The sequence below is a fragment of the Vombatus ursinus genome, unplaced genomic scaffold (assembly GCF_900497805.2).
Source record: "Vombatus ursinus unplaced genomic scaffold, bare-nosed wombat genome assembly UNPS02014830.1, whole genome shotgun sequence".
In the NCBI taxonomy this organism is placed as follows: domain Eukaryota; kingdom Metazoa; phylum Chordata; class Mammalia; order Diprotodontia; family Vombatidae; genus Vombatus; species Vombatus ursinus.
The window spans coordinates 41,757,706-41,773,223 of NW_020954608.1; the positions used below are offsets into that span (position 1 = coordinate 41,757,706).

The window sequence follows — 15,518 nt, forward strand, 5'->3', positions numbered from 1 at the left end:
TGCATGTATATGTATATGTATGCATGTTTGTATATATGTGCATGTGTATGCATGTACATATGTGTGTATTATATATGTGTGTATAGTCGTGTATAGATATAGAGGTTTTTTTTGGATTCTGATTATTTTACTCTGCATTGTTGTTGTTCAGTCATTTCAGTTGCATCTGACTCTTCATGACCTCATTTGGGGTTTTCTTGGTAAAGATAGTGGTTTGCTATTTCCTTCTCTATCTTATTTTATAAAAGAGGAAACTGAGGCAACTATGGTTAAGTGAATTGCCTGGGATCACACAGCTAGTAAGTGTCGAAGGATGGATTTGAATTTAAGAAGATGAGTCTTCCTGACTCCAGGCCTGGCACTCTATCCGCTACACCATAATCACCAGTATTCCCTGAAATCATCTTTTTCGTCATTTCATATTGGACAATAATTTTCCATTATATTTGTATAGTATAATTTAACCAGTTCCCAATTATCTAAGAGGCAATATGAATTGCTAATTAATTTATTAAATTATGAAATAAGGCAGCCATGCCTAGTTCTTTAGGTATTCACCCGGAAAGGCTACAATGGCAGTGAAAAGGGAACCTGCAATCACACTTTAATAAGGTACAGAAGTTGTAGGGGCAAATGGCATAGAAAATAGACAAACAGTGCATGATGGGTGAGGATATAGAGGCAGATGGTGTGGGGACAGGGATAGTTTGGTAGAGGCAGGAATGGAGGGAAGACAATGGAGACAGGGAAAGTTACTTATGTAATCCATGGATCAACCATTGGGAACACTCGAGCAGCATGGACCCTCAGGGCTTGAGGAGGACAGGAATTTGGGATCTCATTTTCATAGAGTTTTGGGAAAAAAACATACTCTTATCCATGCCATCTTGGGGTTAGCTCATTAACATATCCAAATCATCTGAGAGTTGTCAATAAAACTTTAAAGTTAACATATCATCTCAAAGACATCATCTCAAAATTATCAGCACCATTTGGTATTCTTGTGGTCTTACTGTGGATTGGTAAAATTTATCTGAGATTTACATATCATAGGTCCAAAAGGCCAAGACAGCAAAGCCTAGATGACTTCCCTTGATTTAATAAGTATTTTCAGGGTGTGATTTTTGGTTAATATATGATACAGTTTGCAAATTATGCTCCTTTGATCTTTGGCATAGTGTACATATGACTTCTAGATTCTCCTTTGCCATCTTACTTCCTGCTGTTATTTTTTTTAATACAGGCTATTTATAAACTTAATATATGGATACTATTCTATACTGATTGATATACAATTTTAACACACAATCTTTTAATACCCTCCATTAGATTTTAGTTATTTGTGCCTTCCGCCCTCTCTTTTAGTCCCTTTTTTAAGATCAGGAAGTATTTTGCTTGTGACTATCTTCTCACCATATTATACTCCCTACTAACCACCACTCCCTCTCCCTACTTGTTTCCCTGTTGAGTTTGCTCTATCTCTTCCCCAAAATGTGTGTGTATGTTCAATGTTCAACCCCCCACCTTACCCATTTTCCCACATTTGTATACTATTCTCGTGTACTTCAATTGTGAGATATAGCAAGTTCTATCCACTTCTTCTTCCTAGTGTATTCTTTTTATGCTCCTTTATTTTTTCCCACTTTAGATTGTCAGAACAGAACCAATACATCATTGTGGCTTCTGTTTTTCTTATTTAATTCCCTTTCTCCTCTTTAAAGAAGTGAAGATTCTAAAAGGGATACTTCTTCATTTATTAGAATGTTAGCACTACATCTTCACAGAACTCCTAAATAAATTTACCTTTCTAGGCTGCTCTGAACTATTATTTTTGTTATTTCAAAGTTCCTACTCAAATCTGGTCTTTTTGTCAGTAGTGTTTGAAAGTCCTCTATTCCATTGATGATACACTTTTTCCCTGTTAGAATTATATTCATCTTTGAGGAGTAAATAATTCTGGGTTGTAAATCTTTCTCTTTTGCCAATAAACAAGATTGTTTATGGTAGAAGCTGCAAGGATTGTGTGAGCCTGCCTTTAGTTCTTTGGTGCTGGTACTTCTTTCAGTATGCTTAAAGTATTTTTTTTTATTTTATGTGGGTACTCTGGATTTTGGTTATGACATTTGTAGGACTTTTCCTTTTGAGGATCCTTTCAAGGAAGTGATCAGGAGAATCTTATTTATCTTTATCCTCTGGTTCTAATATATATCTGAATAGTTTTTGCTTATGATTTACTTTCTTTCTCTTTTATTTCCAAATTGGTCTCTCTTTTTCACCCATATTGAAAATTCAGAAGCTACTTCAAGTCTGGATCCCTCTACTAATCAGTAACCCACTCACCATCCACTCTCATGGGTGGCTTACCATGATTATACATTATTAGGTGCCAACACCTGATGGCACAGCCTCAAAAGATTATAAGTCTCAGTTTCCCTGGCCACTGGGATTACAGATATGTGCCACCAGGCCTAACTCAATTATGATTTCTTGAATTATCATGTTTAAGTTTTTTTTATCATTATTATTCACAGTTTTTAGTGAGTCTAGTGATTTTTAAGGTATCTCTTCTTGAACTGCTTTCCAAGTAAGTTTTTTTTTATATCAGATATCTTGTATTTTCTTTTATTTTTTCAATCTTTTAATTTTGTTTAAACATTTCTTGCTGTCTCATGTAGTTATTGATTTCTTGGTCCATGTTAGTTTTCAGGGAGTCAATTTCTTGGGTAAGGCTGATCACTTTCTCTTCTGAGTTACATATTCTTCTTCCAGTTATTTCTTCAAGATCTTTTATTTCATTTCTTTATCTCTTACCTTTTTTCTAGGTATTCCTTCAGCCTTTGTGAAACATTCATTTTTCAAAAAATTATTTCAATCTATAGTAAAATTTTTACTATTTTGTTCTTTTGGTTTTTCTCTAGATCCATAATATTTTTTATCTGGATTGTCTTCTTTGATTTATCCATTTCTCAAGCTTTAGGTCCTAAACTGGGGATTTGTACCAGCATTCTCACACTGCGTTTGGATGGAGTAGTGAACCTTGCTTGACTGACCTGAGTTCCCTGGCTAACCTGTTCTTCCTTGGGTTAACCACCCTTCTCCTGCATCTTTGAAGTTCAGAGCTCTGGCTCTTGAAGTTTCTCATTTGATTCTTAATTGTTATTTAGTCTGATACAAACCAGAGTTTTGTGGGAGCTCAGCAGTTTCCCTCTTATTTAATCACCCATCTTCACATTGAGGCATATCAAAGTCCTTACCAATATCTGTTAAATACATACTGAATAAGATAACACACATCTTTGTTCTTTTCTGGTAATAAATGAACACATTTATTTTTTTTTAATGTTTGAGCTTTGTTTCCTCTTCTCGATTTTAAAAATGACACAAAAATGGTGAGTGGTAATATAACATTATACCAGATAGGTTCTATTGCAGGCATGCTATACCTACCCTTCATGTCTCCTTGATCATTTAACTCCCCTAGTATGAATTTTTGCTTTATGTTTCCTGATTTGACAGAATAAATCATAAGTGGTTAAGTTCTTTTTTCAAAGTAACAATTTGTGACAAAAGATGTATTTATTTTGTGTTCAGAGGATTTCTGGAATAACAGAATAATATAGCTTTTAAGATAAACCCTTAAAGTCTCATTTTGTTTCACTCTAGACATGTTTATCAGAGACCGTTGCTAGAATAATAAAATGTAGATTATGCCAGAACCTGCATGGATTGTATGTCTATGGTTTATTTCATACTATCTAAATAAATATATTAATTAAGCATATGTAAACCAGGGGATCATACTAAAAAATTAAAATTTATATATCACTTTCTATGTGCCAGGCAATGTGCTAAAAGCTTTACCATCATTATCTCACTTGATCCTTACAACAATGCCAGGATGTAAGTGCTTTTAATTATCCTCATTTCACAGATGAGGAAACTGAGACAAACAGATGTTAAGGAATTTGCCCAGGTTACATAGCTAGTAAATGTCTGAGTCTGCATTTGAACTCAAGTTTTCCTGACTCCTTGCTCAATGCTCTATCTACTGCATCACCTCACTGCTCCCCTTGAGAAAGAAGAATTTCATATTTTCTGTATTGGCTACTCTCTTGGTTCTATTATTTAAACTTTCTTTTCTTTATTGTTCCAAGACATGCCAAAATAATAAGATGTACATTAAACTTAAGGGAAAAAAAAGCCACTGAGAACTATTTTGCCTCAGGCTCTAATCAACTAGTTAGAGGTCTTCTGGATGTATACCTTGATGCTCTGTAGTCAAGTCTGTTAAAACAACTCTCCATTTGTTTTACTGGCTCACTCATTTTTAATGAACCAAATTGTATTCTCTGCTTTCCTTTGGGAACTGATCACATTGAAAAGAACTTTAAATGTAACAGCAGATTTATTAGGAAAGCTACTTTTCAGCCGTACCATTGAAATTCTTATTTGTCAGGTAGTTTGAGACATAAATGTAATGTTTATTGATTTTCAGTTTACCATTTGTCTGAATATAATTTGGGGTAACCGTGTTGAGAAGTAAGCATGATAAGCTTCGACTAGAGGCCAGAAGTCAAGAGTGAGATCTAATTTGAATAATAAAAGATGTTATAAATAGCTTGCTGAGTAACATGTAACCTGTTTTTTTAATAAATTAATTCTTTTTAATTAAAACATTATATAAATCAGAACTTGAATAAGAGGTTGAATGAAAATTACTATAAAAATGGTAACTGAAAAGGACAACAAAACTAAGCTGAATAATAGGTAATTATAAGAATCGATCTTGACACTGGAGAAGGAATAATGAAACACACTTTTCTCTTCACATTTTGGAAATGGGGGGTTATGGGCATGGGACAGTGCATATGCTTATCAGATTTGGTCACTGTGTCAGCTGATCTTGCTTACTTGTTTTTATTTGTCGGAAGGGGAGATACTCCCTGTGGCTGAAGTGAAGGGCATATCAAGAAATGGATGTAATATGAACCCAAGAGACAAAACTTTCAAAAATCAATAGCAAAAGGCTACATTTTAGAAAAAAAATGTGAAAGAAACATTTCTCAGACTATAAATTCTTTGTGCAGGACCATTACTTTTTCTGTCTCTTGCAAAGGTGACAAGTAGGCTAGATTAAATAAAGCTTGCCCAAGATTAACAAAGGAAGATTATTGACCTTATCCTGAAAGGTTAGAAATCTGTTTTATCATTAAACCTTGGAAGCCATTCCCTACATTGGCAGAAGCTGGTCTGGAAAGATAGTGACAACTGCCATGTAAATGATTGAATCTCCTTATGGTTTTTACTCTGAAGACTCAAAATTTTGGCATCTCTATTTCCCTCCTCTGGACCTCCTGTGTCTTTGTTAGCAGAATCTCTGTAGATGTCTAACTGCCAGCAAAGTGAAGAGAAACAAGCAACCATTACATCAGGTATTGGTAAGTACAATCCCAGGGAAAAAACACTAAAGGAAAAAAGGATCTCTCTACTGGATATTGTGCCAGCACATATTAACAACTTATTCACCATGTAAATGAACAATGGAACCCCATATTGAAACAGCTGTTAAATGCATAGAACTGTTAAAGGGATTAGCAGTGCCAGAGGCTGAAATGGAATCAAACAGGTGAAATGGCAATATAATAAATAGAGAATATTCCTGGATAAAATAGCTGTGTTATTTAGTTTTCTACTGTTGTGGTAACCAAATTTGGAATACTTGTGCAGAGTTCAAACTCCCTGCTTCTCTCTAAGGAGCAGGTAATTATTAAAAATAGCACGATGGAATTTTATTATTTTATGCTTTTCATCTTCATTTTATAAAATTTGAGTGACATTTTCCCATAGGAAGTATCTCTGAAAGAATTCAGAAAATGGATTTCTCTGAAATCCTTGATGTTTATCATAGAAGAGGGAAAACATCTATTAAAATTTTATTTATAAAACATTTCATCATGTAATATGAACTAGGATGAAATAAAATCAAAATACCTTTGGTAGAAAAGGGAGAGCATTTGACTATTCCTATTTGTTTCATAATGATGAAGTGAAGAGAAAATCTTTTGTGGAGGTGTACTCAGGTTTGCTTCATTGAAGTTTGTACGTGAAATTAGCTTGTAGATCCTTTGTGTTCTTTGACATCTTTTCAGGTTACAGATCACACATTGTTTTATGAAAGCTATTTTGGAAATTTTAGGATGAATAATTGACCAGTGCATACTACAGAATGTAAACCCCTTGAAGGCACAGATTACTACATTTTGGTCTTCAAACCCTTAGCATCTTACAGAGTATTTGACACATTGTGATAGGAGCTTAACAAAAATTTTATTGATTTCCTTAGACTCCAAGAACTTAAATATAAATTGTCATTTGAATATGTATCTATATCTAAATTCAGTCTATTTCAATCTAATTAATCTAATTATAGGGTTAATATGTCTGTCTAGTATATGAGTTGGTTCTATTTCTCTAGCTTTGTAGAAGTTTTCTTAGAATGAAAATAAGTTATCAAATTCTTGTGCAAGGTTTTTAACTCTCTGTTTAGAGGGGTCAGCAAATGCCTCTAAAAAAATGAGTGATGCTATGGCAAACAAGCATCTGTGCTAGGAGAAAGGAGAGAGAGCTATGCTTAAAACATGAATCCAAGTGAGAATTATTGAAGGATACTCTGTATAGCCAATAGAGGCCTCAGAAAGGCATGAATGAATGAATGAATGAATGAATGAATGAATGAGCATAAAATAGGCATTTACTATATGCCAGGTATTATCCTAAATGCTAGGAACAAAATCAAGCATGGCAGTCTTTGCCTTCAAGAAACTAATATTCCATTAGAGAAGACAATATATAAAGGGGAATTAGAATTGGAAGAAGGAAGCCGGAAATGGCAGGAAAGTGATGTGAAAGGCTTGTTCCAGGCAAGGCAATGTGATAACTCACCTATCAGAACCCAGGAACAAAAATGGAAGAGTCTATTGGAGGTTCTTTTGGAAGGGGATGTCTAGTGTCCAAGTGACATGGTTCAGAAATAGGATGCTTCAAATCTCCAGGTCCATGTGCAGCATAATTCTTAGATGGCATCCTCAGTTTTTTCTTTCATGCAGGAAAGACCTCATCTTTGCTATGTGCTAATTAGTTTTCCCTTACTTCCTAGAAACTCTAAAGCAGTGATTGGTAGAGAGAGTACACAAGGTGTAATCTGTTACCAGAACTTTCAGATTTATGCTTTAGGATCTTTGAACATTATAATTGGTTAAATGGAATGAAGGGCATAAGATTAGAATGCTAATTACTCTTTCAACTGCTCAAGTCCATTAACAAGGAGAAGAATATTACATTATCTGTGATCCCAGATTCTGTGGGACTATTAGGACCCAGGTGGATGCTTGTCTATGAAGTCATAATTTTGGAGGCAAGAGGAAACTTGGTTTTGGTGTATAAAGCTTGGTTTTAGGGTATAGAGCAAAAACAACGAGAATCAATTAAAAGTACAGAGTATGCAGAATAATAAACCATGAGTAAGGATACAAGTATCTAAAGGAATTCCCTCTAAATTTCTGGGCCATTAGCTCATAACAGCTCTTATGGATAAATAAAGAACAAAGGTACCATACTTTATTCATGGGCTAAATTTCCAAATTAACAATCCTGGGCCATCCTCCAGACTCTTAATCATACTATAAGTATATTTAAAAAAAAAAACTAGCATTCACATATCTCTCCTTCCTCAGTGCTCCATGTATTCAGGGTGAGGCACCTATGAGGTTGACTAGCCGGCCCTCTGGGCAGGGAGAAGGGATGACTTAAATAAGCCTTAATATAGTGTGTAAGAAAACAATAAAATATAGAATACAGGGTTTTCCTATAAGAAATTGAAACAACTTTTGTATGACAGGTCAAAACATTCATTTTAGCACAAAGATATAAAGCATCTTTAAAATGTTTAATGACGCCCTTCCAAGTGAAGACTAAAGTCCTAATTTAATATGTATCTAGTAGTACATCTGTGTGAGCCATGTGATTATCATGACTAATGCCCATAAACAAAAAGCATATTAGCATGTTGTCTCTGTGATGACATTTCTGTTTTTAATCTAATATCCTGCTTATTTTATAGGTTTTGCCTTTATTAGAGACTCTTACATCAAAGAGTTATTAAGATACACCACAGAAACAGGCACACACATACACACACACACTCGTGCATGTGCACACATACATGCCTTGAGAACAAAAATGCATACATAAATGTGATTTATTACCTTTCCAGGTTCAACAAGACATAGCTTTGCTGTACTAATAAGAAAATAAGAATAGTAGTCAGCATTTAAATAAAATTAATCAATAATTTAAGAAGTATAAATAGAGATACAACATATCAATTTGATGATCATCAAATTAATTAACACAGGCATTTAATCTTTGTGGAAACTTTTCATGTTAGAGATAGAGTCAAACAATACATATTAGATGAATGGCTCACTTATTAAGGAATTAAGGATAGCTCTTTTAAGAAGAGCTTAATGTAAGAGAAAGAGGAGGCAGAGAGGGAGGGAGGGAGAGAGAGAGAGAGAGAGAAAGAGAGAGAGAGATTGAGCAATAATAACCTATACAAAATAAGGCCTTAGTTTCTTATTATCACAGCATAACTACTATTGACAATCACTGAACAATATTTTGTGTCTTAAGTATTAAAAATACCCACAGCTTGTTAAAAGTTTTGATAAGAAAATCTGGCAAAACTATGACAATACAAGTGTTAGAGTATATTCTTCTTGTGTTTTTTTATTTAATATAAGTGTACTGATACCTTGTTGAAAAGGGGAAAATAAAAAAATGAATTATATACATAAGAGTAGACCAAAAAATAAATATCAGCTTTGATCTGGGATACAAGTGTGATGTGTGGAAAGAGTTGCGTGGTAAGAATCAGTCAGTGCACGTGGCCCTGCTACTAACTGGCAGTTACTGTTTCTGGATAGGTCTCTCCACTGCTCTTTGCCTCAGTTTCCTCTCCTGGAAATAGAGGGGATTGGACTAATGAAACCTAAAGCCTCTTCACTTCTAAATATGTATGACTCTTTAGTGATCTAGTAACAGAGTATGTACATATATGTCAGGCCATAAATGTAGCAATGGGAGAGATTTTGCACAAGCAAAAGTGTAAGGATAACCTTTGTTTATGGCTGCTTTTATAAAAGTTAAAGAGAAAACCTAAAGATGCTACCTAAATTAGAAATAATATACTAAAGATAATATTTTAATTATAGTAGCTAACATCAGGAATTGAAAATTTGCAAATAGTTTTATTTATGTGTTATTTCATTGTATTCTGCATTTTCTGTGATGTAGCAGCAACAACAAAAGTAATAACAGCATTTATTTATTTAGTGTTATATTTATTTAGTGTTTTAAGGTTTGCAAAGTTCTTTACATACATTATTTCATCTGTAAACATCTGAAAGGTAGATGCTATTATTATCTTATTTTAAATAAGAGGAAACTGAGGCTGAGCTGTTAAGTGATTGACTAAGGTCGCACAGGTAAGAATTGTCAGAGACAGTACTGGAGCTCATTCATTCAAACCACACTGCCTCTCAATAAGAGTTGTGATTTTGCAAATGCATAATCTCTCCATTAATATAGATTTGTAGCTTACTAAGTGGTTTTCAGGAATTTCTCTGCCAAAAAAAAAAACAAAACACATCACCATGGGGCCAACCTGTTAATAAGTATTTTCATACTTAGCTAGGTCGATCCTAAGGCAATGGATAAACAATTCATCAATATACCAATAACAAAGAGAAAAATTGACATTAAATTTTAACATAATATAAAACAACATTTCTTCTACTCACATAGTTTCTCAGGTACCAAAATAATTTTCCTAAGGGTCAAGTCTGGTCATGTCATTCTCCTGTTCCGACGCCTTCAGTAATTCCTTATTTGTCTATAGGTTAAAATAAATAAATAAAGAAACTCCATGTGCCATTTGGTTCTGTACAATCTGGATCCACCCTTGTTTCCCAACCTTATTTTATACCGTTCTCCTTCACACACTTAATTTTCATAACCATATTAGACTATTGAGAAGCAATATAATATAGTACCTAGAGAGATGGTTTCGATCCATAAATGGCCTGAGTCATACCTTTAGTACATATTGACTTTGAGAGGGAGAGGTCATTAAAACTCTTAGTGTCCCAGGCACCTACCTAGAAATTGTAGAGAAAGAGCCAACCTACTCAGGAGGGGGAGTTTCCTCACCACAGGGTTCCTTATGACGAAGTAATCATAGGTCCAGTCCCTTTTCTTGTTGGACTATCTTATGATTCCTGATTTCATTCTTAATTCTATCATCTCCATGTATTTGCCCTGGCCATCCATGCCTGGTAGATACTTTCTCTCCACATCTCTACTCTGTAAAAGTTTTATCTTCCTTTAAGGCTCATGTCAAATGCAGCAAGGTAGCAAAGTGGGTAGAGTATTGGGTCTGGAGGCAGGAAGACTCACCTTTCAAGATTCAAATCTGACCTCAGACACTTGGAAGCTGACCCTGGACAAGTCACTCAACCCTGTTAGCTTTAGTTTTCTCATCTGTAAAATAAGCTGGAGAAGGAAATGGCAAACCACTCCAGTATTCTTTCCAAGAAAACCCCAGAAAGGGCTCACGGAGAGTCAGACACAACTGAACTATCAATAAGCATTTATTAAATGCCTACTATTTGCCAGGCAGTATGCTAAGAGGAAAGCAGAAAAGAACAAGTGTTTATTAAAGGCCTCTTATGTGCCACTTTACAAATATTATATTATTTCATCATCCCAACAACCCTGTAAGGTAAGTGCTATTATTATCCATAAAAAAACTGAGACAGATGTTAAGTAACTAGCCCAAGTTCACATAGCCAGGAAATGTCTGAAGCTAGATTTGATCTCAGGTCTTCCTGACTCAAGCCCAGCATTCTATGCACTGTGACCAACCTCGCTGCCAAAACAAACAAAAACAAAAAAGCTGCCAGTCATTTACCTATTATAGGGAAAAGTAATGTTCCTAAAGTTGTGGTTGTTTTTAAGTAGACAGTTTTTCCCCCAGTGTAGCTGGATTACAACAGTATAAATAAAATATTTGTACTCAATTAGAGGGGAAAAACACATTTTATTGTTTTCATCATTGATCTAATCTTTGGCTGCTCTGCTTAGCCTATGAATTCTTTTATGAAGTAGCTTTGTTCCTTTTATACTGGAAGCAATTTTTTTTAAATTTTTTTTAAAGGTTGCAACAGAATAACAAAGAATATAATGAACTGATGTAAGTATTTTTGCTGCCTTTGAAATAATGGCTTAATCTTTTGGTCTCTTTCAGGAAGTTGATGGCAATAAAATGATGTCTTCATTTGCCCCACATAACTCATCTACCTCACCCTTGAAGGCAGAAGAAGGTGGGCGTCAGAGCGGAGAGTCATTGTCCAGTACAGCCCTAGGGACCCCAGAAAGGCGCAAAGGCAGCTTAGCTGATGTTGTAGATACCTTGAAACAAAGAAAAATGGAAGAGCTCATCAAAAATGAACCAGAAGGTAAAGTCTGGAAAATATCCCATTTTTACTTCTTATGGATTTTATCAACCCTCGGTGACAGTTTTTGCCTTCTATTCCCCCTTTTTAGTTTTTTTCTTGCATTTTATACTCCTATGATTAAATTTGAGTAATGAAAGCCTGTCATTAGAAATACAATGCTAGTATTTGTGATAATTTAATTACTTTTTCAGATATATTCAAGTGTTTTATAATTTTTTCTCATTAGTACATGTAGTCCTTGCAATTTTAAGTAGTTATCTTTATAACTTTCTTTCAATTTTACAGAGAGCTATTTTCATCTTATTTCTGGGGAAACTGAGGTGCAGAGAAATTGACTTAAAAGAACAAAAATAAAGCTTTGGACATATAGCCAAAAATTAAAGCTATTTCTGCCAAATGTCTAGTACTCTTATTGATTTCCCTTTGTATATTTGTTTTCTTAAGAAATGACAGTTTGTAGTTAGGCTGAATTTAGCACATCCTGTTAGAGTCTGACAAAATTTTGTGCAGCCCTATACCCTATTTCCCAAAGAGGTATACTTATTTCTCATAGGGATAGGGACAGGATCTATCTGAGGAACTCTTTAGTGAGGAAACTCCTTCTCCTAATGCAAGTTGGTAGCCTCCGTACAACTTGTATTCTTATAAGAGTTCCCTCCTTCATGGACAAATCAAATGACTTGCCTAATCACTCTCTTACAGAGGTAGAGTTTAAACTAAGGTCATCGCTAGGTCTAATACTGGCTCTTTATTCACTATAACATGCTGACTCTCACGTCTTTCTCTATATTCTTAGAAATCAGTCTTTCTTTCCTTCTAATAAATCATTATAATGATCATTAAAAATCCACTAAAGTTCCCTCCATTTCATTTGCCTTCCATTGTTTCACATAATCTTTATGCCTTATCCCTTTTCTTCTTAAATGATACTTTCCAGACCTTGTTTCTCAACCTGTCCTTATCTTTCTTTTTTCCTCATATTGGAAGCCTCCCACTTCATAAACCCAAATCAACTATAAAACCTTATGAGGCCCAAGAGCAACTCATATCACTACTTAAAAGGTTCTGTGATTTTATGGGTGTGTCTACTCTCTTTAGCAGTACGTATTATAACCCAGACACACCATTTCATCTTTTGCAACTCTTTTTCATATTTTTTTTCATTAATCTCCAAGTAAGTCTGACTAAAATACTAGGGACCTTGCTTTATATCTCTTACCATTGCAAGGCTACTCATGGAACACTCTCTACCTAAAGGTTTTTCTTAGATGTCAGTATATGAATGGCCCACCTATTTCTTTCAGAGATCCCTTTAGTCTGATTCTTATTACTCTATTTACCCTGACCAGGTACGTCTCTATTTTCCTTTGGGTGACTAATACCTCCAATTCTTAGAAGACTTAGAAATTCTATTATTTAAAGATTAATAAGCTAATAGAATCACCAGAATAATGTCAGTGTTAAAATGATGAGCCTTTGTTGTATGGAGTCATTAAAAGCTTAGAGTCATTAAAAGCACTGTGAGATTTTTAAAAAAAAAACTTTTTTGATGCTCTTCTATTTTAACATCACGATTGCTTCCTAATCCCTCCATCTTCCCACTAGAGAATTCTCTCTTGTGGCAAGGAGGAAGAGTCAGGAAAAACAAATGAATACATTGATCTTTTCTGACAATATACGTCTCATTCTGTACCTGTAGTCTCTTTTCTCTGCCAAGAAGACTTCATTGTTACTCCTCTGAAGTCAGGATTGGTCAGTGCATCAATTACAGTTATGATAACTTTTGTGGTGTGTTTTCTTTTATATTATTTTGTCTGGTTTTTAAATGCTCTCTTTGCTCATTTAGCTATGAGCCATACAGGTCTGCCAAAAGTCCTAGGAATTCTTCATTTTTATTATTTCTTATGATGTAATAATATTACATTTAATCCACTTAACATATTCTGTTCAGATAATTCCTTCTTTGCTTCCAAATGCTTTGGAACAACAGAAAGCGATTCCATAAATGTTTATCTAATATATGACCTTTTTCCATGTGTCTGATTTCTTTGGGGATAGTAATGGTATCACTAGTTTCAGTGGCATATAGGATTGTTACATTTCTGGTATAATTTGAAATTGTTTTCCAGAATCTTTTTATCAGCTGGCAGTTTCTCAAGTGGTTCATAGAGTGCCTATGTCCCACAGCAACTCCAACATTTAACTGTTTATTCTGCTTGGCTTTGCCAATTTGATAGGTATGAGATAAATTCTCACAACTGATTTAATTTTTGTTTCACTTGTTATTTGTGATTTGAAGCATTCTTACATGTGACTATTGATAAGTTTGCTTTTCTTCTTTTGAAGACTTTTTGTTCAGTCACTAAACATTTCTTAAGCGTCTGTTATGGGCCAGGAACTATGCTAAGCACTGGCAGTACAAAACATAGGAGCAGACAATCATATTTCTCAAGGAGCTCACATCTAATGGTGAAGACCATATACAAAGAACTGTAGAAATAAGCTATATACAGGACAACTTAGCCATAATCAAGAGAGAGAAGACATTAGAATTAAAGGAGCTTGGGAAAGGCTTTCAGTAGAAGGTGGAATTTTAGCTGGGACTTAAAGGAATCCAGAGAAACCAGGAAGCCAGAGGTGAGGAGGGAAGACATTCCAGGAATGGGGAACAGCCACTTATCATTTGTGGCAATGACTGACTCTTGATCTTATATATCTATATCCATCCTCTATATATCTTGACTATTAGAATTTTACGTGACTTTGCAGTGATTTTTCTCCAGTGAGCAGCTCTCTTATTCTTGCTGTATTATTGTATCTTGGACATAACAAACCTTTATCAAAGATATTTGTTTTGTAAAGATTTTTTCCTCAATGAACAGATCCTCTTTTTATATCTTCATTCATTTTGTTTGTGTAAAAGATTTTTAACTTATGTATTTGAAATTATCAGTTTTATCTTTTTTAGCACCTCTCTTCTTTGTTTGGTTAAGAATCTTCTCCCTAGCTATAGTTACAATTCCATTTTTCTATTTTTAAAATATTTTATGACTTTCATGAGTAGGTTGAGGGGACGCACAGTTGTAGTGGTTAGAGAGCTGATCTTGGAGCCAAGAAAACCTGGCTTCACATCCTCTCTCTTTTCCATACAGTCTGTAACCCTGGGCAAATCATTTAACCTCTCAGTGCTTTAGGCAACTCTCCAAGACTATAAATTGCACAAAAGATGTCGACCAGCATTAAAAGAAGTTTCCTCATCATGGAATTCCTTATGACAGTGACATCATAGGATCAGTCTCTATCTATTTGAAATTTTTTGTTACACGGTAATAGATGCTGGTGCAAACTTAATATCTACTAAACTACTTTCTAGTTTTCCCAGAGTTTCTTACTGAATAAGGAGTTCTTATGCCAGCTGATTGTCCTCTTAGGTTTATTGAACATTACTGCTATGTCTGATTATATCAGCATCTTGCTTACTTGGTCTGTTCCTTTGACCTTAATATTTTTAACCAGGAAAAAAAATAGTTTTGATGATTATAGGTTTGTGGTATAGTTTGAGATCTGATAATGCCAGACTTCACATCATTCCTATTTTTTCATAATTTCTATCCTTTCCCACGTTCCCTCTTAGCCATTCATGACAGCACCTTCCCTGTGTGCAGCTGAAGTGGAGTAAACGTACAAATTATGGGAGTTGAGGAGGCTGAGAAGCTTGGATATACAGGTTTTTGAGGAGGCATCAATGTAACTCTGAAGTGCTTCAGTATAATCATTATTTCCTAACCCTCCAGCTCTCGCTATGCTTAACTTTTCCTAAACTTGTCCTCTCCCCTCATTACAACATGCAGTCAATATACCTTTCCCTGTGGTCCATGATACTCACCTTAGTTTTGGGCTTTTTTCCTCTCCTTCCAAATCTGGACATGATAGCTAATCAGT

The 15,518-nt window shown here is 34.8% G+C and overlaps 1 protein-coding gene across 3 annotated transcripts in view; it reads left to right on the forward strand.

The window, feature by feature from the left end:
• Positions 1-15,518, forward strand: part of SOX5 (SRY-box 5) — a 1,269,090-nt gene that overhangs the window by 917,724 nt on the left and 335,848 nt on the right. For all 3 annotated transcript variants that reach the window (XM_027838648.1, XM_027838647.1, XM_027838649.1), the window contains one exon: positions 11,366-11,576. In XM_027838648.1, the coding sequence (XP_027694449.1) occupies positions 11,366-11,576 (211 nt within the window). The remainder of the gene's footprint in view (positions 1-11,365; positions 11,577-15,518) is intronic.